The sequence below is a fragment of the Pleurodeles waltl genome, chromosome 1_1 (genome assembly GCF_031143425.1).
Source record: "Pleurodeles waltl isolate 20211129_DDA chromosome 1_1, aPleWal1.hap1.20221129, whole genome shotgun sequence".
NCBI classification, from domain to species: domain Eukaryota; kingdom Metazoa; phylum Chordata; class Amphibia; order Caudata; family Salamandridae; genus Pleurodeles; species Pleurodeles waltl.
In genome coordinates, this window is record NC_090436.1 from 222689717 (window position 1) to 222712860 (window position 23144).

The 23144-nt window shown below is 44.9% G+C and overlaps 1 protein-coding gene across 1 annotated transcript in view; it reads left to right on the top strand.

Annotated features, from left to right (window-relative positions):
- The window catches only part of WDR70 (WD repeat domain 70), a 1287307-nt gene that overhangs the window by 787438 nt on the left and 476725 nt on the right, over nucleotides 1-23144 (top strand). Inside the window, exon 10 of the mRNA XM_069221254.1 lies at nucleotides 19396-19495. Within this exon, the coding sequence (XP_069077355.1) occupies nucleotides 19396-19495 (100 nt within the window). The remainder of the gene's footprint in view (nucleotides 1-19395; nucleotides 19496-23144) is intronic.

Consider the following 23144-nt stretch of genomic DNA (forward strand, 5'->3'; position numbering starts at 1 on the left):
TTCACAGAGAATGCGCTATGACAGCAGTTTTGTGCATTGGAGTTTCCAAGGCGGCAATCGCTTGGAGACTCTTTTTGTCTTGAATGGAACTTGGGCCTCCTGTACGCCTTTCCGCCCATGCCACTTTTTCCTCAGAGTTCTCACAAAGATCAAGAATGACCAGGCCCAAGTAATCCTTTTGGCTTCGGACTGGGCTTGGAGAGTCTGGCATACTGAGCTGCTGAGCATCTCCATCGATTCTCCAATCAGATTGCCCCCCTTTGGGAGGATCTTCTATCGCAGCAGCAGGGAAAGGTTCTGCACCCAAACCTGTCCACTCTCTGCCATCTTACATGGAGATTGAGCAACAACAGGTAACAGCTTTTGACCTCCTCCCGAAGTCTGTTATGTCATCTTGGCAGCCAGGTCTCCCTCCAACATGGTACGCCTGTCGTTGGAATCAATGTGTGGCATGGTGCCCTCTTTTTCAGGTCCTGTTGTTTATCCTTTCCTTGGCCCAGCAATGCTGTGCTATGGGCACCCCTACTTTTTACGCACCCCCACATCCTTCTAAGGAAAAGGAGAGACTCCACCGCCTGGAACCAAAAGAGCACCGACGTTCTACCTTGATTGTACAAAAGAGTTCCAGATGGATAATCAACTTTGACTGTTAGGTGGTTGTGTAGAAAGGTCGGACAGTGGAGAAGCGGATCATTCTCTGCATTAAGATCTGCTATGCACTGGCAAAAAAGCAACCACCTGAAAGTTTGCATGCTCATTCTACCTAGGCTACAACCATGAAAACTGTGTTAGCATGTGAATTTCAAGTTCTAGGCCTGTCAGGCGACAACTTGGGTTTCTCTGCACATGTTTACCAAACACTATTGCCTGGACAGTCAAGTCCTTAGGGACCTGGTACTTCACCAGTTCAGTCTTGCAGGACTTTCACGTATGACCTTGGTTCACAGGCCCACCTCAGGGGATGCAAATTCTTGGGTATCTATTCAAAGGTAAGGAATCTGCAACTAGAAGTCTCTATCAGATGAGCAAGTTACTTACTTTCGGTAACACCTTATCTGGTAGAGACAATATCTATTTGCAGATTCCTTACTGACCCTCCCATCCCCGACTCTTTGAACTGATTTCTAGAGGCATGGACTCCCCTTTCAGGGTCTTAGTTTTGACGCACCACTATTCAGTGTTCTTTATGGCTCTGTGCTTCTGGTGTGGAAAGTTGTGAAAAGAAACTGATATCACTGCAACAGCATATCTGACAAGGATGACGGACGCGGAGACTATCGACGCCACCTAACTGTGTGCATGGGTACTTCTAATGAAAATTCTCCGGATCCAGTCTGATGCTTGGGGGGAAATTGAAAGGTTAGCAATCTGCAAACAGATATTGTCTCTACCAGATAAAGCAATACTGACTGGGTATATGTGGTCATCCATTGTGACTTCAAAGTGGACGCCCTTACTCTTCCTTGTGGTGTCCCATAAGGCTCCCCTTTGAGTCCAACCCTCTTTAACATATATGTGGCTCTTTTGCGATCTTTTGGCTTTGAGGTCCAATCATATGCCGACGACACCGAAATCATTGTGTCAATTTCCAACAACATGACTGAGATTGCTGAAACTTTTAGGCACTGTATGCCCAGTACTGAGAAGTGGATGAACATCAGTGCATTAAAACTCAATGCTGGCAAGATAAAGGACCTAGTTTTCAGTGCCAAAGATTCCCTCTGGTCTAGGAACTGGTGGCCTGAGGAGTGTGGGCTTCTTCCTACTCCCGTGAAATCTGCTAAGAATGTCGGTGTTCTGTTGGATAACTGCTTGAGCTTCGACATCCAGGCTAACCGCATGGCTGGCACTTGTCTTGACATTATTAAAATTTTGAGGAAGATTATTCCTTCAGGTATGTAGCAGGAGGTTATCATCGCGCTCATTAGTTCACATTTGGAATACTGCAATTCTCTATTTTTGAATGCCAAACGTGCCAGACTTAATAAATTGCAGTGGCTCGCCTCACTTTGAATGGACGTCAGCGAGAAAGGGGCTACGTGCTTTTCATTGGCTACCTATCAGTAAGAGACTTGTTTTCAAAGCTCCCTGCATGGTGCAAAGGGCCCTCTACTCCCTGAATACGGAACAGCTAAATGCAGTGTTCTGGCGGTCCTTCCAAACTTCTCAAGTCTTCTCTGTGTAAACTTTAGTTGTTTGTAGATTTCGCAAAGCTAGATGGTGCGGAAGGGCCTTCTCAATAGGAGCGGCTCAATTATGGAATCCATCTCACATTGCGGACACAGAAATGTTCTCTATCTTAAAAAAACATTTAAAAACTTGGTTTTTTACTTTGTACAGGTTTGAGTGAATGCTTTTGCTGTCTGCCTGGTTTCTGTCAGCGCTTTGATACCCTCTGGTTTAATCTGCTCTAAAAATGATCATAACATAACTAGTAACTTGTTCATTGAAATTAAAAAGCCCTGAACATTACCCAGCTACTGCAATATATGCAGTTTAATTTTGCTTATTACTACGTTGTGCTAGATTGTAACTGAGCTTTTGGTGTGTACTTTCCCCATCTTTGTGCCAGTAGACATTTGAATTGTATGCTTAATACCACTGTTTATTGTTAAAGTCTGTGAATGAGAAATGTGACAGCCAGCAGCAGGCAGTATTCATTGGTGTAGCATCACCCAGGGGAGTGCTTAGTGTCTCTAGTCTTAGTGGGAGCCAAAAGACTGTTCTTGCTCTACTGACCAGTTGTAAATTGAAAACTTATTTTGTGAAATAAGTCTAAGAGCATTGTCTATTACAAAAGCTACTCTAGTACAAAAACAAAAAGCTAGAAATGTGAGCAATAAAACGGTGTGTTTTTTCTCACTGTCTGCCGTATGAACTATCAGCGTCATTATTTAGCCAAAGCATTGTGCAACTATACTACCATTTAATCTTTATCAGATCACCATCAAGAATGTTCTTCATGAATTTGCCTTTAATAAATTGTTGGCATCTGAGAAACCATGTTTTCTAGTGCCAGTAATCCAATTTTCAGTCCAGATGATACAATTTTGGAGTTGGTTTTATTGGCGCTGCCTCAATTTAAATTCCTCAGATTAGTGCTTTAATTAATTCTATCAAATAAGATGGATGTTGCTTGTTCTGAAACTCTGAGGGAATCCCTGCTGCTGAGAGAAAAATGCATATCCGTGTTATTCCTAGAAGTCGTGAATCCCAGTTAATAATTTTTCCTTATGACTTTTTTGAGGAAATTATTAACCTCCAGGCATTGGGTATAGTGCCAGCAAGGAAAAAAACATGCAAATAGTTCTATTTAGCTAAATACCTTAAGTTTACTGACCTTCACCAGCACAGGAGGCTTGATTCACAGTATGTTTTTAGGTCGAGCCTAGCAGGGCACATCTGCTGCTCTTTTGACATGCTGTAATCTACTCTGCGGGCTTTAGCCACGCCTATCTCATGCCCATCACTTTCATTCGTTCCTTGGCTTCCCTTTAAAAATGTCCTTGATTTTGTGGGTAAAAGCTTTGTTTGTCTTGGGGCTGTTTTGTTGTTGCCGTGGAGACTGACCCTGCTACATAGATTATTGCACGATCGGCCATATATCTTACTGGGTCAAACTACTTTTTTCTGTTGCTCTCCGCTTCGACCTCCACTGCCGTCTGTTGTTTCTTTCTCTTCCTTGTTTTTGGGCATGCCACTGTTTCTTTGTGGTGTCTGCGCCCAAAGGCTTCAAGCTGGAGGGGGAGGGGGGTTCTTTTTTTTTTTTTTTATAAAGTTTCATGTGGCGCAAGCTTGATCGGACAATTGCTTTACATGAGTACCACTTATGTAAAAGTTTAGCTGTTGAAAAATATAAAAACTGGTGCATTTTGAACAGAAAAAACAGAAATCCTCAGTGTTGCTCTCCTGACACAGAGGGAGAGCTGATACTACAATATTCACTGCATTTGGGAAACTCACCCCATAATACTTTGCAGGGCATTTCTTTTACAAAACATTTTTGTCCATAACTCACTGTGTGGGGGTCCTAGGACAATGGGACCACCATCAAAATGTTAAGCACTACATGCTCTTTCTGTCATCTCTGGTTCCCCACACTAGGTTGGGGAGCACAAAGTAATAACCTCTGCAGCCATTGAGTGTCTTTGTAAGCTGTCTCATGGCTGGAACTTTTGTTTTACAGCTGGGAGTAGTTTGTGTTTTAAGGGCCTTGTTTGTAATACTATTCTAGTAGGCCTGTTAGACCTGAAAATGTGTAACACATTACACTTTCTAAAAGCTGAATATATGGCTATATTGCATTGCTTTCTGCTGTTCTCTTCATGTGTGTATGCCCTCTGGAGGCTGACTATGTGGTTTGATGACTGTTTCTTCCAAATGGTATTTTTATTGTGATGCCCTCTAGGTGCAGTTCTTAGCATTACAGTCTAATGCAAAGTGTATGAAGGAATCCAAAAATACTTTGCTTCTGATAACGTTTTTTGGGGGGTTTACATGATGAGTGTATATGTTTTATTGATCTCTCCTTATTGCATTTATGAGCATGGTTCATGCCAACATAACATCTTTATTGCACTATGACCGTTTGAACAATCTTGGTATGTTTGGGTGCCCCTTCTAGGGGGTCACCAGTGGTTGCACAGTGTCAGTTGTGGCATGTTCCATCCCCCAGTGTTATGTACTGCATGGCTAAATACTTATAAGGTCCTAAAGGTGAGACCTCTTGGCTATGCCAATACTTGTTCTCTTTTAATTGGAGCAGCTTTTGGTGCTCAAGTGCAGAATAGCAACAAGCAAACAAAAAATGTATGTGAAGGGACGTAAGCTGGGGAGTAACAGACTTGCAGTTGATGCGGAGAAGTGCCAGTTTCTCCACCCTCTGCTGCTTCTCCTTTCTAGCATGAGTCAGGATGTCTGTTATAATCTGGTGTGTGTTGGACAGCCCCACATACCAATGCTCAAGCAGAGCATGATTTCTTTTCCATCACTTAGTTAGACCTGGAAATATAATCGCTTACATTTCCCTGGATGAGGCATTTAATGTTATGGTATGTGTACTTTTATATGTTACTGTCACCTGCAAGAGTATCTTCGCTGTACTAGAGGCTAGCCACATAGAAATTTATCAAAGAGCCAAGGCTTCGGCTTCTTGGAGAATTCAAAAACAGAGGAGGAGGCTTTGATATGATGTGGGAGGTTGTGCCATGGTTTAAGAGTAATACACAAGACGTCTATACCTCCTGATCTGTATTTGTGTATTCATGAGATGTGTGCCAGTGAGAGTCCGGCTGAAGGGAGGCGCCTGGAACTTTGGTGGAAGTGTATGCAGCTGTTGAGGTAGGCTGGATCTGTGTTGTACAGTGCTTGCGTGTTTAGATGAGGAGCCATACCTGTTACTTTTTGTGTACTGGGAGCCAGTGAGGTGTGATGTGGGACCGGTGTGGGAGGTTGAGGGCTATCCATCCAGACAAATATTCTCCCCTGTCGACATTGATGGAGCTCCGGTCACCTGCTAATTTGCAGCAGGTGTCTCTTCCTCCACTCAAGCAGCTCACTGAACCAATGCTTATGGTGTCCAGGAAGAAGCAGATATTTTGTGCACCAGGCTGGGTAGTGCAGGACTTGCATTACCATCCAGCCATTTTTACACACAGGTATCATATGTTAATACAGGATATGGATGTCGAGGAAGGTTAGTCATTCATCTGCTTTGTGTAAACTCTTTATCACATTTGTGCAATTAGCAGTTTGCTAAGAATGTTTACTGGATTTTTACAATTTATCATGTGTATAAACATTTTTGCCTATTAATATAAGTACTAATGAAAGACAAATGACAGACCCTGCTTCTCAGCCTGTGAAGTATTTATCCGGAAAATCAGATGAAAAAACTACTTTTAGAGAAATATATCAGAAAGCTACATACGAAGTTTTAGTAGGCGCAGGACGTCACAGATCAAGCACTTTGGATTGCTTGTCATTATTTCGATCTAGATTCGAATCATTGTAGGCAAATGCAGCGTTGATTGTTAGACGACTATAAATAACAAATTTGTCAGAACTCTTAGTTGTGGCCCTAAAATTATAGAAGCACGTACGATACTGATTTCTCTTTTGGTATGTTTGGTGAACTTGTTTTATGTCCACCATTGAAATGGTTAGTCTAGTTGATAAAACAGATTGAGAAATTAGGTAGCATAGTAGTGATCTTAAGGGGAATAAACTTTTACGGGTGTCCCAACAGAATAACCCTGAGCGGTAAAAACACATCTTGTTCACCCAGATGTGCAATCCTCTATTCCACACTTTCTCCAGCTAAGTCCAGTACTATACATGTTACTTTTTTACAGGTGCACAGGGATGTCTGAAGTAATATGTCCCCTTTCAATACAATGTTCTAAGTTAGTGGTTTTTGAAGACTTTAATTTCTGGCTAGATGTATAGAACCTAAAATGTAAATGCGAGGTTTTTATAGATTGTGACTTCCTTGAGTTGCCATCAACACATAAACATGCCAACTTATGTTAAAGGCCATTCATTAGAATTACTATGGGCATTACACCTACAGGTTGCAGATGTAATCATACAGCTATGTATTTGGTCAGACCATCACTTGATTGAATTATCTGTCCCAACTTTGAATCACTCAAGCAGCCAGTGTACTACATTTTTAAACATTCAAAAATGGAAGCAAGTTAACATCAAAGAAATGAAAGGTAGGCTTATTCTTGCAACCACGACTCTAGGAGTAGAGAGTACTCAAACTGGCTAACAGTAGCAGCAGATATATTTGCACCATTACAAAAGCAACATATAACTAACTGAGCAAAGCCTGCTCCATGGTTCATTATTAACTTGCAGGAAGCTAAATTCAGACTCCGCCAGATTGAGCTACAGTGGCATAAAAATTGTCAGGCTTCAAAATCAAATACAAAGAGGGACAAAGCGAATAAAAAGCCAAGTTACCACTTGTGAAAGAAGCTAGTCCCTAAAGTGAAAGACTCCCAAGATTTATGCAACCAACTTTATCATTTCTTTATTTATAAAATCAAAATGATTAAGATTAGTATCTTGTCTCCAACCCTTTCTGATTGCATAGAGAATAAAATGGATACTAACGACACCCTTCTTACCTCCTTTACTGATATTGATGAGATTAGATTAAAATAATTACTGAATAAGGTCAAATCAGGATCACCTAAGTACCCCTGCCCACCAGCCACTCTAAAAGAAATGCTTCCAGCAATAAATACTCTGCTACTAATATTAGTCAACAAACCACTTCAGCAGGAAATCATGTCTCAGGCCTTCAAACATGCTGAAGAGATTCCCCTGCTGAAGAAGAAGGGGGATAATCCGATGGTTCTGAAGAATTACTGTCCAATCTCACTTCTTTTTTCTGCCAAATTACAAGTCCAAGTCCAGAAGTTGCAGAAGATTCCAGGAAGGACAGGAGCCCCTGCCAGCCTAGAAGATGGTGCAAAAGAGGATTCTCTGTTTAGAAGAAGTCTGCAGAAGAGCACTAAACAAAATGGCTGCAGGTTCCTGCGTGGTGCAGGAGATGTCCCACGTCGAGATGTTGGATGCAGGTTGTTTGCATCGCTGGATTCGTCCAACAAGCCTTGGTTCAAGCAAGGTCGCGGTTTGCCTCAAAAAGTCGCTGCCTGGACCCAGAAGGGACCTGAGTGCCTCAAAGTGGACTGAGGAGGCTCCCAACACTGGAGAGAGCCCACAGATGACCAGACAACACCCACGAGAGTCCCAGGACATGGGGACAAAGAAGGGTCGGTGAAGCACAACAATAGAAGGTCCCGCGCCGCCGGAGAACTACTCAGCGAGTTGTGCGTCTCAGGATGGAGTGCTGGGGACCTTGGGATACATGGTCCACAAAGGATTCTTGGAAGAAGTACACAGGAGCCCAAGGAGCTGGAGATGACGCGGTGCACAGGGGTACTGTCGCAAACCGGGAAGGAGAAGTTCTTACCTACAACAAACTTGGACAGCTGGACTTTAGGACAGTCTGGGTCATGTTGGTCCACCACCTGTGTTCCAGGGAGCATGCTCATCATCAGGAGAGGAGTCCCAGAGAACCGGTCGTCGTTTTGGAAGGTGCCTGCAGGAGCAGGGAAGTGACTCCGCCATTCCACGGGAGATTCCTTCATTTCTTCTGGTGCAGGATGAAGACAGCGAGTCCTCAGAGCGTGCACAACTTGGAAACTGTTGCAAATGCTGGCTGGAGCTGAAGTTGCAGGTCACAGGCCACAGGCGTCGTCCTGGATACTTTGTTGCAGTTACAGCAGTTCCTGGAGCAGTCTGCGGTTGATCTGATGGTCAGAAGCTGAATCAGAGGATGGAGAGGATTCCTGGAGTAGTCTTGCACGCTGAATCTAAAGAGACACCCACAGGAGAGACCCTAAATAGCCCTGAAAGGGGGATTGGCTACCTAACCAGGTATGCACCTATCAGGAGGGGTCTCTGACTTCACCTGCTGGCACTAGCCACTCAGAGATCTCCAGAGTGTCCCCACACCTTGGAAAACAGGATGGCTGACGCTAGGGACACACTGGAGGAGCTCTGGGCACCACCCCTTGGGTGGTGATGGACAGGGGAGTGGTCCCTCCCATTTCCTTTGTCCAGTTTCACGCCAGAGCAGGAACTGGGAGTCCCTGAACCGGTGTAGGCTGGTTTAGCAAGGAGGGCACCATCTGTGCCCTTCAGAACATTTCCAGAGGCTCTGAGAGGCTACCCCTCCCAAGCCTGTAACACCTATTTCCAAAGGGAGAGGGTGTTACACCCTCCTCCCAAAAGAAATGAATTGTTCTGCCTTCCTGGGACTGAGCTGCTCAGACCCCCAGAGGGCAGAACCCGGTCTGTGAGGTGGCAGCAGCTGTAGCTGCAGTGCAAGCCTCAGAGATCTGGTTTGGCAGTACTGGAGTCCATGGTGGAGCCCCCAGGATTCATGGGATTGCCCCCATACAATATTTGAAATGGGGGACAATTCCATGATCTTAGACACCTCACATGGCCATATTCGGAGTTACCATTGTGAAGCTACATATTTTTATTGACATATATGTAGGGCACGCGTGTAATGGTATCCCTGCACTCACGAAGTCTGGGGATTTGTCCCTGGACAGCGTGGGGACACCTTTGCTAGTAGAAGGGTGCCCTCACACTTAGTAACTTTGCACCTAGCCTTCAGAAAATGAAGGTTAGACTTATAGGTGACTTATAAATTACTTAAGTGCAGTGAAAATGGCTGTGTAATAGTGTGTGCACTATTTCACGCAGGGTGCAGTGGCAGTCCTGAAGAAGGGTTTGTCTGATCTCCTTATGGGTGGCAAAAGAAATGCTGCAGCCCATTATTGATCTCCTGGAACTCTAATGCCCTGGGTACCTAGGTACCATATACTAGGAACTTATAAGGGGGGTTCAGTGTGCCAATTGGAATTGGAATATGAAGTCACTAAACTATAGTGACTAATTTGGAAGTAGAGAGAGCGTAAGCACTGGAGTTCTGGTTAGCAGAACTTCAGTGACACAGTTAAGCACTACTGACAACTCACACATAGGCCACAGACTATGAGCACGGGGTCCTGGCTAGCAGGATCCCAGTGAGACAGGCAAAACACACTGACAAATAGGGTTTTAACTATGAACACTGGGTTCCTGGTTAGCAGGATACCAGTGAGACAGTAAATGCCCACCTTATGATTATTCATGAGGTAGGTTTCAATTTGCGACCCCCTTGGGAATGGCTGCCCTCACAGGGATGAGGGCCTGCTGGAGACAGCAGACCACCATGTCTGTGACTGGTTTTAAATAAAGCATTTTTTTTTTTTAATGCAGCCCGTTTTCCTTAAAGGAAAATGAGATGCATTTGACCACTGCCTGCTCTGAAAAAATGTTTTCACTGACATTCACAAAGGGGAAGGGTTAGCACCAGTGTGACACTGGTACTAACTGCGATTGTTTTTGCGACCGCATTTGCGGTCACAAAACAGTCATACATGGGATTGCGATTCACAATTAGGAAGGGAACACCCCTTCCTAATTGCGAGTCGCAATCCCTCTTGCGATTCGGTAAATAGTTTACCGAATTGCAAAAATGGGTTGGTACATGGGGAAGTGCATTTTCGCTGTTTGCGACGTGCAAAAGCCTTAGTACATTTGGCCCTTAGTTACTAGAAGTAGTTTTTCGTTTCTGAAAAGTAATCCCAACTTTTAGTAACATAATGAGCAGCTCAGAGGAAATGGTGGTGGAACTCCACCTCACCACTTACCTCCATCTAGGGATGGCAGAGTTAAGGTCCCTCTGTAAGCGTAAAAAGATTAAATGGTTCCAACCCTACCAAGGTCAAGCTTCAGGAGCTCTTGGAAGAGTACACCAGGGACCACCCTGCTGAGGAGGAAGAACTTCACTCAGACAGGGAAGATGTTAGTAATGAGGAGGATGACCTCCCCCACCTCACCTAACTAGGGGGACCAGGATTCCAAGATCCATGTCTCTACTGATAGTACTCACCAGATCTGGATCTTCCACAGGGGAGTCCAGCTCCTCTGGGAACATTGAGGGCAGCCTCAATGAAGAGGACACCCTTTTAGCAAGGATGGCCAAAAGGTTAGCCTTGGAGCAGCAAATCCTGGCTATAGAAAGGGAGAGAGGAGAAATAGGCTTAACACTCATTAATGGTGGCAGCAATATAAATAGGGTCAGAGAGAATACTGACATCCTAAAAATCCCCAAAGGGATTGTCTCAAAATATGAGGGAGGGTGATATCACATCACCAAGTGGTTCACAGCTTTTAAGAGGGATTGTGCAACCAGAAAGTTAAACAGATCTCACTCGGGAGCTCTCTTTTGGGAACTGGTAAGTGTAGGGATAGACTCCTCAAACTCTCTGGTAAAGATGCAGAATCCTATGACCACATGAATGCTAACCTGATTGAGGGCTTTGGATTCTCCCCTGAGGAGCATAGGATTAGGTTCAGGGGGGCTTACCAAACCTCAAGCCAGACCTCGGTTGATTTTGTTGATTTCTCAGTCAATACACTGGATGGTTGGATACCTGGCAGTGGTGTAAGTGATTATGATGGGATGTATAATTTATTTATGACAGAACATCTGTTAAGTAATTGCTCCAGTGACAAATTACATCAACATCTTGTAGACCTAGGTCCAATTTCTCCCCAAGAACTAGGAAAGAAGGCAGACCATTGGGTCAAGACAAGGGTGACCAAGACCTCCACAGGGGGTGACCAAAAGAAAGGGGTCACTAAGCCTCCCCAGCGGAAGGGTGGTGAGACACTTAAGGACAAAAAGAAAGAGTCTTCTCAAGGGCCCCAAAAACCTGCTCAGGAGGGTGGGCCCCGATCTTCTTCACAGTCCACAAATGGGTACAAGGGTAAGTAAATCTTTGATCCCAAGAAGGCCTGGTGTCACAACTGTAAGCAACATGGACACCAAAATGGTCTGTCCCAAGAAAAAATCCCACTAGCACTACTCCAGTTAGTACTGGAATACCCAGTCTCCAGGTGGGATCAACAGTGTGCCCAGAGCAAATCACTACACTAGTCTCTGAGGGTGTTGTGGATATAGCCACACTTACCGCCTAAGATGCGAAAATACAGGCAGCAGCTCTTAATCAATGGGACAAAGGTAGAAGCCCGGGGGGGATACAGGTGCTATTGCATTGTCACCATGGTGACAGATAAACTGGTTTCTCCAGGATAGTATTTGGCTGGACAGACATATCCAGTTACCAATGCTGGCAATGTGACTAAAATCCATCCCATGGGTATGGTGACTTTAGAATGGGGAGGGATTACTGGCCTGAAACAAGTAGTGGTCTCTTCTGCAAACCCAGTGGAATGTTTGCTAGGAAATGATCTGGCATCCTCAGCTTGGGCTGAGGTAGAGCTCAAAACCCATGCAGCCATGCTGGGAATCCCTGAACTGGTGTGTGTGAAAACCAGAGCACAGAGCGGAGCATGGGTGAAAAAGAAGTGTTGCAGCCTGGAATAATAGCCCAACCTTCCAAGAGAAAAGGTAAGAGGACTAGGGGACCAACCTCTTAACAGCAAAAGAAACAAGACCTATCTTTCCAGGAAGAAGTCTTATCCCCTGAGGGAAATGAGTCCATGGAGCTGAAGCCTTATCAGGTAGAGCTCTTGGGCCCAGAATGACCCACAAGGGAACAGCTGTGCCAGGGACAAAAAAACTTGACCCACTCTTGAAGGCCTGAGACAGCAAGCTGCTGAACAGGAGAAGGGAGATGTTAGTGACTCCCACAGTGTCTATTTGGAGGATGGACTCCTTTACACTGAGGCTAGAGACCCTAAACTGGGTGCCATCAGGTGAGTGGTAGTGCCTCAGGTGTTTAGAGAGTTTATGCTCAAATTGCCCATGACCACCTCCTATCTGGGCATTTGGGACTAACCAAAACATGGAGCAGACTTGTACACCATTTTTGATGGCCCAACATGTCCCAGAAAGTAAAGGAGTTTGGTAGCTCCTGTGTCAACCTTCAAGCCAGTGGCAAGACAGGTAGCTACCCAAGGCCCCCCTCATTGCACTTCCATTGGTGGGGGGTACCCTTTGAGAGGGTTGGTGTGAACATTGTGGGTCCACTTGAACCACCTACAGCCTCAGGGAATCAGTGCATACTGGTAGTAGTGGATCATGCTACCAGATACCCTGAAGTAATTCCCCTTCGGTCAACTATTGCCCCTACAGTAGCCGAAGTCCTAATTGGTATTTTTACCAAAGTGGGTTTCACTAAGGAGGTGGTTTCTGACAGAGGTACAAACTTCATGTCAGATTACCTAAAGCATATGTGGAATAAGTGTGGGGTGACTTACAAGTTCACCACACCATACCATCCACAAATCAATTGACTTGTTGAGAGATTCAACAAGACATTGAAGGGCATGATCATGGGGCTTTCTGAAAAATTCAAAAGGAGATGGGATGTCCTCCTGCCATGCCTGCTTTTCACCTACAGAGCGGTGCCTCAGAAGGGAGTAGGAAAAACAAGTGATGGACGGAATGCTGAACATTGTCAAACACTCACCCCCAGTCATAGATCTGGGTTTAATCCATCGTTCTTTTGCTCACCATGCCACCCCAGTTTGGACCCAGCCATATGCAAATCAGTCTTGACCCTGTTCCTCATGGGAAGAGTCCAGACCGAACTGCCAAGCCAGGTCCTCACTGGACCGGAAACAAGCATCCTGGGACCGGTTTCGGGGTTTCACCCCTCATCAGCCAGGCTAGCTTGAATCCAGTGGCATGGGAAGCACGGGACCCACGTCTGGGCATACCCTTCCCACTTAGGGCGACAAAGCAAAAACAACAAGTGATGGACGGAATGCTGAACATTGTCAAACACTCACCCCCAGTCATAGATCTGGGTTTAATCCATCGTTCTTTTGCTCACCATGCCACCCCAGTTTGGACCCAGCCATATGCAAATCAGTCTTGACCCTGTTCCTCATGGGAACAGTCCAGACCGAACTGCCAAGCCAGGTCCTCACTGGACCGGAAACAAGCATCCTGGGACCGGTTTCGGGGTTTCACCCCTCATCAGAAGGGAGTAGGGTTTTCCCCCTTTGAATTTCTGTTTGGCCATCCTGTAAGGGGACCACTGGCACTTGTTAAAGAAGGGTGGCAGAGACCTCTCCATAAGCCTAAACAAAATGTGGTGGACTATGTCCTTGGCCTCCGCTCCAGGATAGCTGAGTACATGGAAAATGCATCCACAAACCTTGAGGCCAGCCAGCAACTCCAGAAGTTGTGGTATGATGGAAAGGCTGCACTGGTAGAATTCCAGCCAGGGCAGAAAGTCTGGATTCTGGAGCCTGTGGCTCCCAGGGCACTTCAAAACAGATGGAGTGGCCCTTACCCAGTCCTGGAAAAGAAGAGTCAGGTCACTTACTTAGTGAACCTGGCACTAGCAGGACACCCAAGAGGGTGATCTGTGTTAAGTGCCTGAAGCTCCACGTTGACAGAGTAGACATAACCATGCTGATGGTTACTGATGAGGATCAGAGAGCAGAGAGTGAACCTCTCCCTGGCCTCCTCTCAAGTGACCCTAAAGATGGATCAGTAGATGGAGCTGTCTATTCAGACACCCTCTGCGCCCAGCAGCAAGCTGACTGCAGACAAGTCCTACAGCAATATGCTGAGCTCTTCTCTTTGACCCCATGTCAGACACACCTGTGTGCCCATGATGTGGACACAGGAGACAGTTTACCTGTCAAAAACAAAATATATAGGTAGTCTGACAAAGTCAAAGAGAGCATCAGAGTGGAAATCCGCAAGATGCTGGAGTTAGGGTTAATGGAGCACTCAGACAGTCCCTGGGCTAGCCTAGTGGTCTTGGTCTCCAAACCTCATACCAAAAATGGCAAGAGAGAAATGAGGCTCTGTGTGGACTACAGAGGACTCAGCTCTGTCACCAAGACAGATGCACACCCCATACCCAGAGCAGATAAATTAATTGACAAGTTATGTGCAGCCAAATTTCTGTGTACCTTTGACTTAACTGTAGGGTACTGGCAAATTAGGATGGCACCTGGAGCAAAAGAAAAGACAGCATTCTTTTGGCTTAAAGAATGCCCCTGCCATCTTCCAAAGGTCGGTGAATTAAGTTCTTGCTGTTTTGGTTAGATGATATTGCTATCTTTAGGTCCAGCTTGCAGGATCACCTGGCCCACCTGAGGAATGTTTTGCAGGTCTTGCATTCAGCAGGCCTCTCTGTTAAAGCATCTAAGTCTCAAATAGAGCAGGGCACAGTTGTATACTTGGGCCACCTTGTAGGTGAAGGCCAAATGCAACCTTTACAACCCAAGAACCAGACGATTCTGGACTGGGAAGCTCCAAAACCCAGATTCCAGTCAGGGCATTCCTTGGCTTGACTGGGTACTACAGGAGGTTTGTGAAAGGATGGGTCCATTATGACTCCCCTCACTGAACTGACCTCAAAGAAGATGCCAAAGAACGTAAACTAGACTGTTGACTGTCAAACAGCCTTTAACACCCTGAAAGAATCAATGTTCTCAGTACCAGTTCTTAAAGCTCCAAGAATAATCTAGGCAGTTCATTGTGCAGACAGATGCTCTGAACATGGGATAGGAGAAGTCCTGTCCCAAACCAAGATGAGGGCTTTGACCAACCTGTTGCTTTCATTAGCAGTAGGTTACTCCCCAGGGAGCAGTGTTGGAGTGTCATTGAGAGGGAGGACTTTGCTGTGGTTTGGTCCCTGAAAAAGCTGAGGTCATTCTTGTTTGGCACTCACTTTATTGTACAAACTGACCACAGACCTCTCGGATGGCTAATGCAAATGAAAGGTGAGAACCCTATACTTTTGAGGTGGTTAATATCCCTACAGGGAATGGACTTTGTAGTGGAACACCGACCTAGGACTGCCCATGCCAATGCAGATGGTCTTTCCAGGTTCTTCCACTTATAAAATGAAGACTCTCTTGGGAAAGGTTAGTCTCGTGCATTTTCGTTTGAGAGGGTTGTTTGTGTAGGAAAGTGCCACTGCTGGCATGATTAGGCTCCCCCCTCCACTTTTTTGCATAATGTTGATACAACGTCGATTGAAAGTGTGGTGGGATCCTGCTAACTGGCCCCAGCACCAGTGTTCTTTCTCAAAAACTACCAAGGGTACTGTGTATTTTAGCCCAACTGCTAGTGCAGGGCTGACCGGTCTGTGTCAGCCTGCCACTTTCAGACAAGTTTCTGACCACATGGGGTGAGTGCATTTGTGCACTCTGTGGTCAGAAACAAAGCCTGTCCTGGGTGGAGGTGCTTCACACCTCTCCCTGCAGGAACTGTAACACCTGGTGGTGAGCCTCAAAGGCTCAAGCCTCGGATTACAGTGCCACAGGGCACTCCAGCTAGTGGAGCTGCCCACTCCCTGGACAAAGCCCCACTTTTGGAGGCAAGTCTTGTGGGAAAATTAGGGAAAACGAGGAGGAGTAACCACCCCATCCAGGACCACCCCTAAGGTGCCCAGAGCTGAGGTGACCCCCTCCCTGCAGAATCCTCCATCTAGGTTTGGAGGACATGGACCAATAGGATTAGGTTGGTGCCCCCTCCCCAAACGGAGTGAGCACAAGGAGGTTGTAGCCACCCTCAGAGACTGTAGCAATTTGCTTCTGCCCTCTGACCCTAAAACACCCCTAAATCCTGGGTTTAAGGGCCCCCCCTCAACCCAGCTCACCAAATTCCTGGCGACCTACAAGAAGAAGGACTGGTTAGCTGAAACCAGGCCTTGGTGAAACCATACACCCATTGCAGCTATGTTCAGCAGGCGCCCCCCCCCCCCTACCTGTCCAACTGGTGGTGTTCCCGAGACACCCTCTGGACCTCGCCTGCAGGCTCTGAGTGACCCCGGGGTCTCCTCATAAAACAGCATTGGAAGCCCAACGTCCTGTTTGCACCGTGCACCTGTGCCGCTGAGGATGTGTGTTTGGTGCCTACTTGTGGCCCATCCAGTGCTTTTTCAATCCCCCCTGGTCTACCCTCCGAGCCGGGGGTACGTACCTGCAGGCAGGCCTGATTCCAAGTGCTCCCTGCTTCCATAGGAGTCCACGTTAAAATTGCTCAACTTTGACCTCTGCACCTGTCCGGCCTGTGTTGCTGGTGGTGGGTGTTTGGGGTTAACTTGAACCCCAACCGATGGACTTCTAAAACCCAGAGACTGAAACTGTAAGTGTTGTACTTACTGGTAAAACGAACTAACTTTTCTTCCCTTCAGGAACTGTTTCTGAAAATTGCACTGTATATTTTTAAAACAAATAATTACCAATATTTCAAAAACTGTATTACTTACCGATTTCAAACAAAGTACTTTTGATACCTGTGTGAAATACGAATCTTTTAAGGTACTTACCTGCTACTTGAATTTTGTGGTTCTAAAAAATACATTAAGAAAATATATTTTTGCTGTATAAAAACCATTGGTCTGGAATTCAGTCAGTGAGTGTGTGCTTCTTCTATTGTCTATGTGTACAACAAATACTTTGCACTACCCTCTGATAAGCCTAACTGCTCGACCACACTACCACAAAAGAGAGCATTAGTATTATCTACTTTAGCCACTGTTAAGCCTCTGAGGAACCCCTGGACTCTTTGCACACTATGGGTCATTACGACCCTGGCTGACTGCAGTAATTTGGGGAAAGGTACTGCCACCAGGCTGGCGGTACCTTTTCCCAAATTATGACATTGGGGGTTTGGCTCAAGCCAAACCGCCAATGTACTGCTCCATCCACCAGGGTGGTGACAGCCACCGGGCTGGAGACTTTGGTCTCCAGCCCGGCGGCCGTCACAGTCACACCCTCAGGATTATGACCCCACCTACAGCCATAGTTTTCGTGGCATTTTTACCGCCACGAAAACAATGGCGGTAGGCACTATCAATGCCAGGGAATTCCTTCCCTGGCACTGATAGGGGTCTCCCACTCCCCAGAGTCCTCCATCACCCTCCCCGACATCCACACGCACACATACACACTCATACTCACACGCATACCCACATCCACCCACGCTTGCACACATATATACCCACACACTGCAACACATTGTTGCACACACGCATTCACAACAGACACGCACACTCACATTCAGTCATACACGCACGCATTCCATGCGACTCACACCCGCATGCACGCATACAAAATCACCCCCACACAGTCACACACACAAACACACCCCCACACATGCACACAACACCCCTCACCCCCCCTGCCCCCCCCCCTCTCCTGTCGGAGAGCCCGACTTACCTGCTTGCAGGGGGTCCTCCGGCAGGAGACGGGATGCGGCGCTGCTGCCAGCAGCAGCGTCCGCCAGCAAAACACCGCCAGGCCGTATCATGGAACATGAACACCTTCTGGCAGAATTCTGCCTACGGTTATAATGCGGTTGGCGGCTGGTAGCCACGGCGACGGTATGTTGGCGGCCGTCGCCTTGGCAGTAGGTGACATTTGCAGCCAATGTCATAATGAGGGCCTATATCGCATTTTGATATAGTATATACAAAGCCAGCTTCCTACATACACCCTTTTGCAACCTGAGATCTAGCAATGCAAACTGGCCTGTTTTAATGAGATTTTGTACACGGAGGTCAGGAGGTCGAAGCTTTTCCAGTAGTGGATCCTTCAACATGAAATGCTTTGCCAGATGAAACTTGTTTGGAACAGGACCTTTTGTGAAATGGTGAAAAAATGGCTGTTTAAACAAGTTATGGATTTAGGTAAATTCTTACTACCGTCTTATTCGCTCCAGTTATCTTTAGCACCAAGAAACCTTTTGTGAATCTGCCCTCAAAAAGTATAAATAAATACTATTTTTTTATGCATTAGCATGTGACACATTTTAATATGTTAAACTTTCTAAGAAGCGATGTACACCCTTGGCAAAGTTCTCTTCCATGTATTCACATTCATTGACTGTTTACAAAGCTTTTGTGTTTTTGTTAAGTAAACCATGACAAATTAATACGTTTTTAAAATTGTCATATGGTTAAAACACTGACTAGACACAGAGTCGGTAGGCTTCAGTAAAATGCATAAACCGTTGGAAATATGATCAAACCCTTGCTAAGTATTTTTAGTGGTCTCTTGTGTTTTGAGGTGGATATGTTCCCGCCAGTACCACTATTTAAGGTTTCTAGTTCTTTTTCAGCAGAGTTAATGCCCATACATGTCATTTTACAGCTTTCCCAGAAGATATCTGGTTGCTTCCAGGACTGCTCTTTCTGCTACCAAATGCCAGCAGCGCTCTCCCTTCCTTTCCTCTTTCACCTAAGCTAAAAATGAAAAAGTGGTTAACGCTTTCCAGTTGCCTCTTGTGCATATTGATAACTTCCATAGCCACAATGAGTAAAAGCTGTCTAGTCCTTAAATATCACTGCAGCCCAACTCCGAGTTCGGGACCCATGTTAGTCATTCCTGTTTGGGTAAATGTATAGACTCACACGTCAGAGAATATCGATCACTCAAATTAAGTTTAAAGTGACTGTGGCTTTAGAGCAGCATTTTCGGCATATGCTGGGATTGTTGTATCTAAGGCCAGATATACTTATGGTTTCCTATACAAGCGGCAACCAATGATAATGTTTGTGTGAAGTTTGATTAGATTTATGTACAGTGCATGTTATAATTTGTTTTTGTGAATTTTCTTTAACCAATATTTCTTATTTACCAATTCAAGTATTTGTGACATACAGTTATGTTAACTTTTTATTGAACAGTTTTTTTTTCCCCCAATTTAAAATCGGGTTTTCTTTTCGAAAGTTGAAAATGTAAAAGGTCGTGATAAGATGACATGGGGACTTTAGTGTATTTAATTATTTATATATTGTATTTTTTTGTCAACAGGTTCATACAAAGTTCCACTGCAGACACGGGCACGCACCGGGTACAGACACTACCTGCTTGACTTTTTCATATTGTGGCACCATCCTTGCTACCCGAGGAGGTAGGTGTGCAAGCAGCACTTCATGCCATTGCAAACTGAATGTTGTCACAGGGAAGTTGGATTTGGGGGAAGAGAAATAACATACAGATTAATGTCATGTTAAAGAACGTATCTTTTCAATAGGCAGTCGGAGCTCACTGTCATATGGTTTACTTATAGAATGACGTGGTCTTCCTCGTCGCTGAGGTTGGACTGAAATCCATCCGGGTGACCTATTTCCGTCTTCATTTCAGTTTATGGCTGCCCACGGTACATTATTGTTAGTTTGTTGTTGTCCTGAAAGTCAAGAGAAACCCAGTCAGCACTCCACCCTTGCTCACTCTCAATGTAACTTTCACAAGAAGGACGCCAACTTCTACCTTTTCTGATCTCTGATTCTCTTGCGAGCCTTTGTTGTGATTGGAAGAGGGTAAACCTAAAAACTTCTTCACTCCTGTGTATCTTTCCTACTCCCTGCAGAGAACCCATGTATGAGTTTGCCGTACATTGACCCTCCAGAGCACCACAATTCTGTTCCCCCCTCCTCAGATCACCATAGATCAAACCTGCCAATAAGCTGCCACTGTCTGCTGAGCTGAGGCAAGGGAACTGATACACGCCCAACACCTATCACCGATATGGGAGCAGCTAGGAGGTTCACTAAAGAAAAGAGATGTGGTGAACCTTTAATCTTATGCTAGCGAGATCCAACTTCTCCAGGGCTTAAACTGTTCGAGTATTTGATATACTTGTTTCTCTTGCGTGTTCTCCCTTATCTTTATTTTTCATTTGAATGTTGCAGCGACACAAATTCGAAGGGGGAATTATTTCCTACAAGGAAGTTAACTCATTCCACCTTCTAACAGGGAATTATTTGAGGATTAAAATAGATATGCAAATTCAAAAGCTATTAAAATTAATTTGAATTTAAAAATAGACTAGCATGTTTAAGTGCGCTGAAACCTTATTCTTTGATCGAAGGCTGACCTAGCAGTGCAAATCCAATTGGAAATACAGCATAGCTCAGAGTAGTTTTATGATGACGGGCTCAAAGAGGCTTAAAGGTATACCGGACACCATTTGTTTATGTTCTTGTACTCTGCATCACTTTCTGAGGAGAATCCTAAAACAGTATTTGTTTACTGGCCATTCTTATGACTTAAACCTTGCGCCTCACTCTCAGTGCTTGTCACTCTAGCATGAAGTTGCACCACATTCCCCATTCTTTCTTATATTTTTATTGCCGGTCCTGCATCATCAAAGGCTATCGATACATCTCTTGGCGTCAGCTTCCTTTAATGAGACAGACGTTCTGAGCATGAAAAACTCCTTCTTGTCTATAGCAAGCTGGACTTATTCTCTTTTGGAAACATTGATGTTGATGTCTCAACAGGGCACCGCTACATCCAGTGGCCAGTTAGAGATAAAAGATTCACTCATCTTGGGATATATGATGTACCCGCTTGAGTGCTCTACTTCCAAATGTATAAATTTCAGCAAAGCTGATCTCACCTGCCATGTTCACAGCCACAGGAATTCTAGCCTTGGTTGCGGCTGTGGCCACGTCACCCGCATTGTATACAGGATCAGCCTTCATTACAGTGGTGTGGGTATTGGCATGAAGCAGCACCGTCTTGAAGGGATGAGTACAGGGCATTAAGAGGGGCCTTCACTTTTTTGTTTTGTTGTGATTCAGTGCTGTACAGCTGACTCTGATACAAGCTTAGATGGTTGGTAGCTGCTTTGCGCACCTTCTGCTGTCCTGCGCTACATCTTATAATAATGTAAAACCGCATTAACCACCCAAAGGAGGGAGCTAAGCTCAAAAGCAGCCAACAGGCAGCCCGGAAAGCCCGAACAACATTTGTAAAAATAACATTTTTTGGAGGAACTCTTTTTTTAAAGTGGTTTGTATTTGCTGATGCATTATTTCAGTGAAGGACCTTGATAGACTAGCTATACTCTGCTAGTTTGTCAGGCACAACCCAGAAATTACATTTTTCTTCTTTGAACCCCAGTGGCTTTTCTCGTTTTCATTACCTCTGTGCCATAAACGCACTGAAATACAGAGAACCGATCAGTCTGTTTTCTCATACCGGCCTTTAGTGAATATAAAGCATGCATGGCTTTATAAAGTGTACGTCGATTGGGAAAGTTTATTTTGCTACAGTGTAAATGTTTCTGAGGCATTTGCAATGAGCCATGACACGGTTTCAGATGGTCATTAAATTTTATGCTCTCTTGCAAATATGAAAAAAAGTTCCACATTTGTCTATTAAATAAAAACCTCCAACAAATAGTTAATGATGATTTTGTAGTGTAAAGACCCTGGAACTGTAAGTTTGTGTTAGTGAGATATATGGTTTTTGTTGGCACTATACCAGTGAAAGCAGATGTGGATCCTGCTGCCCTTGGACAGACACACCTGTCTAATGTCTGTGATCTAAAGAGGATTGCTTAGGGAGTTGGGGCAGATTTTGTTGAAAGTCAACACCTTGCTTCCCATCATCAGAGGATGATGGTTTGTCTATGGACACTCAGGCTCTTAGTGCTGAGGGAAATGGAGTCGTGGAGAAGTGCAGCTTGCTGTGCTCTCTTGTGACCATGCTTGATGTATTAAATACAGAGTTGGAAAAGCTGACCGAAGAGATTATCTTTGGCCCAATGAAAAAAAAACTCTTGTTGACAGTCGTACTCTAACACATAGAAAATAGACCTGTACAAGACACGGTAGTGAACAGTTAAAAGTGTAAACTATACCTGACGTCCAAAGCTTTGAAGTAATTATTCCAACGTTAAATATATTTCCAGTGTCAGAGTAATGCAATATTTTGTCTCTAACAAATTCTGTGCATTCATAATAGAGCGTGGTAGGTCATAGCAAAGCTTTATATTTTATGACATTCATGTTTATCTTTGGTTTCCACAACAAGCATTGCCTCTGTATTGTGCCTTTTGGTGATTTAGCATCCTGGAGAGAGGCAGGCTAGTTAGGTTTTTTTTTTCTCACTTATGTCACGTTATTTGTCGGAAATAGACAAGTTAATGCCATAAAAACACACACTTCCTATGCCTGGTGATTATTTTGGGTTATGTGCGCTCTTGCTTTATTGGTGACTTCCAACAATGCCTTAGATTGGTTAGTTTCATGATGTGCTCATTAGGTATGTAGACTCTGTCGGCTGAGTCCTCTCCTTCAGTAGTTTGTGGTGTGCCCCCCCCTTTCACACCTTCAATGGTTGCCCACAGTTACGTTGGTGCTATGCCATTTCCTCCTGTGTGTTGCATGTGGCTGTGTATAGTATGAAAATTGTGCAGATGTACTGCATGTGTTTTGTGGTGATGTAATCCATCTATGTTCCATATTTAATCAGTTGTGTGTTTGTATTTTTACATAGAAGATATTTAGAAAAACATCATGCAAGCCTTAATGTTCAGTGCAGAATGACAGCACTAGAGGAAGCCAAAGTTAAACCATCATGCTATGACCTTAGCACTGAGTATTAGATTTTACTGCTACAGTATGCCACCCCGCTTTATAGATGGGCTGCCAGGCTTTCCCAGTAGCCATGTAAATGCAGGGAAATACAGCATGTTATTCCTTTCATTCTGAACATTCATGAGCAGTTAGATTTGGATGCGGGGAGTAAAACCCAGACCCTATGCAAGT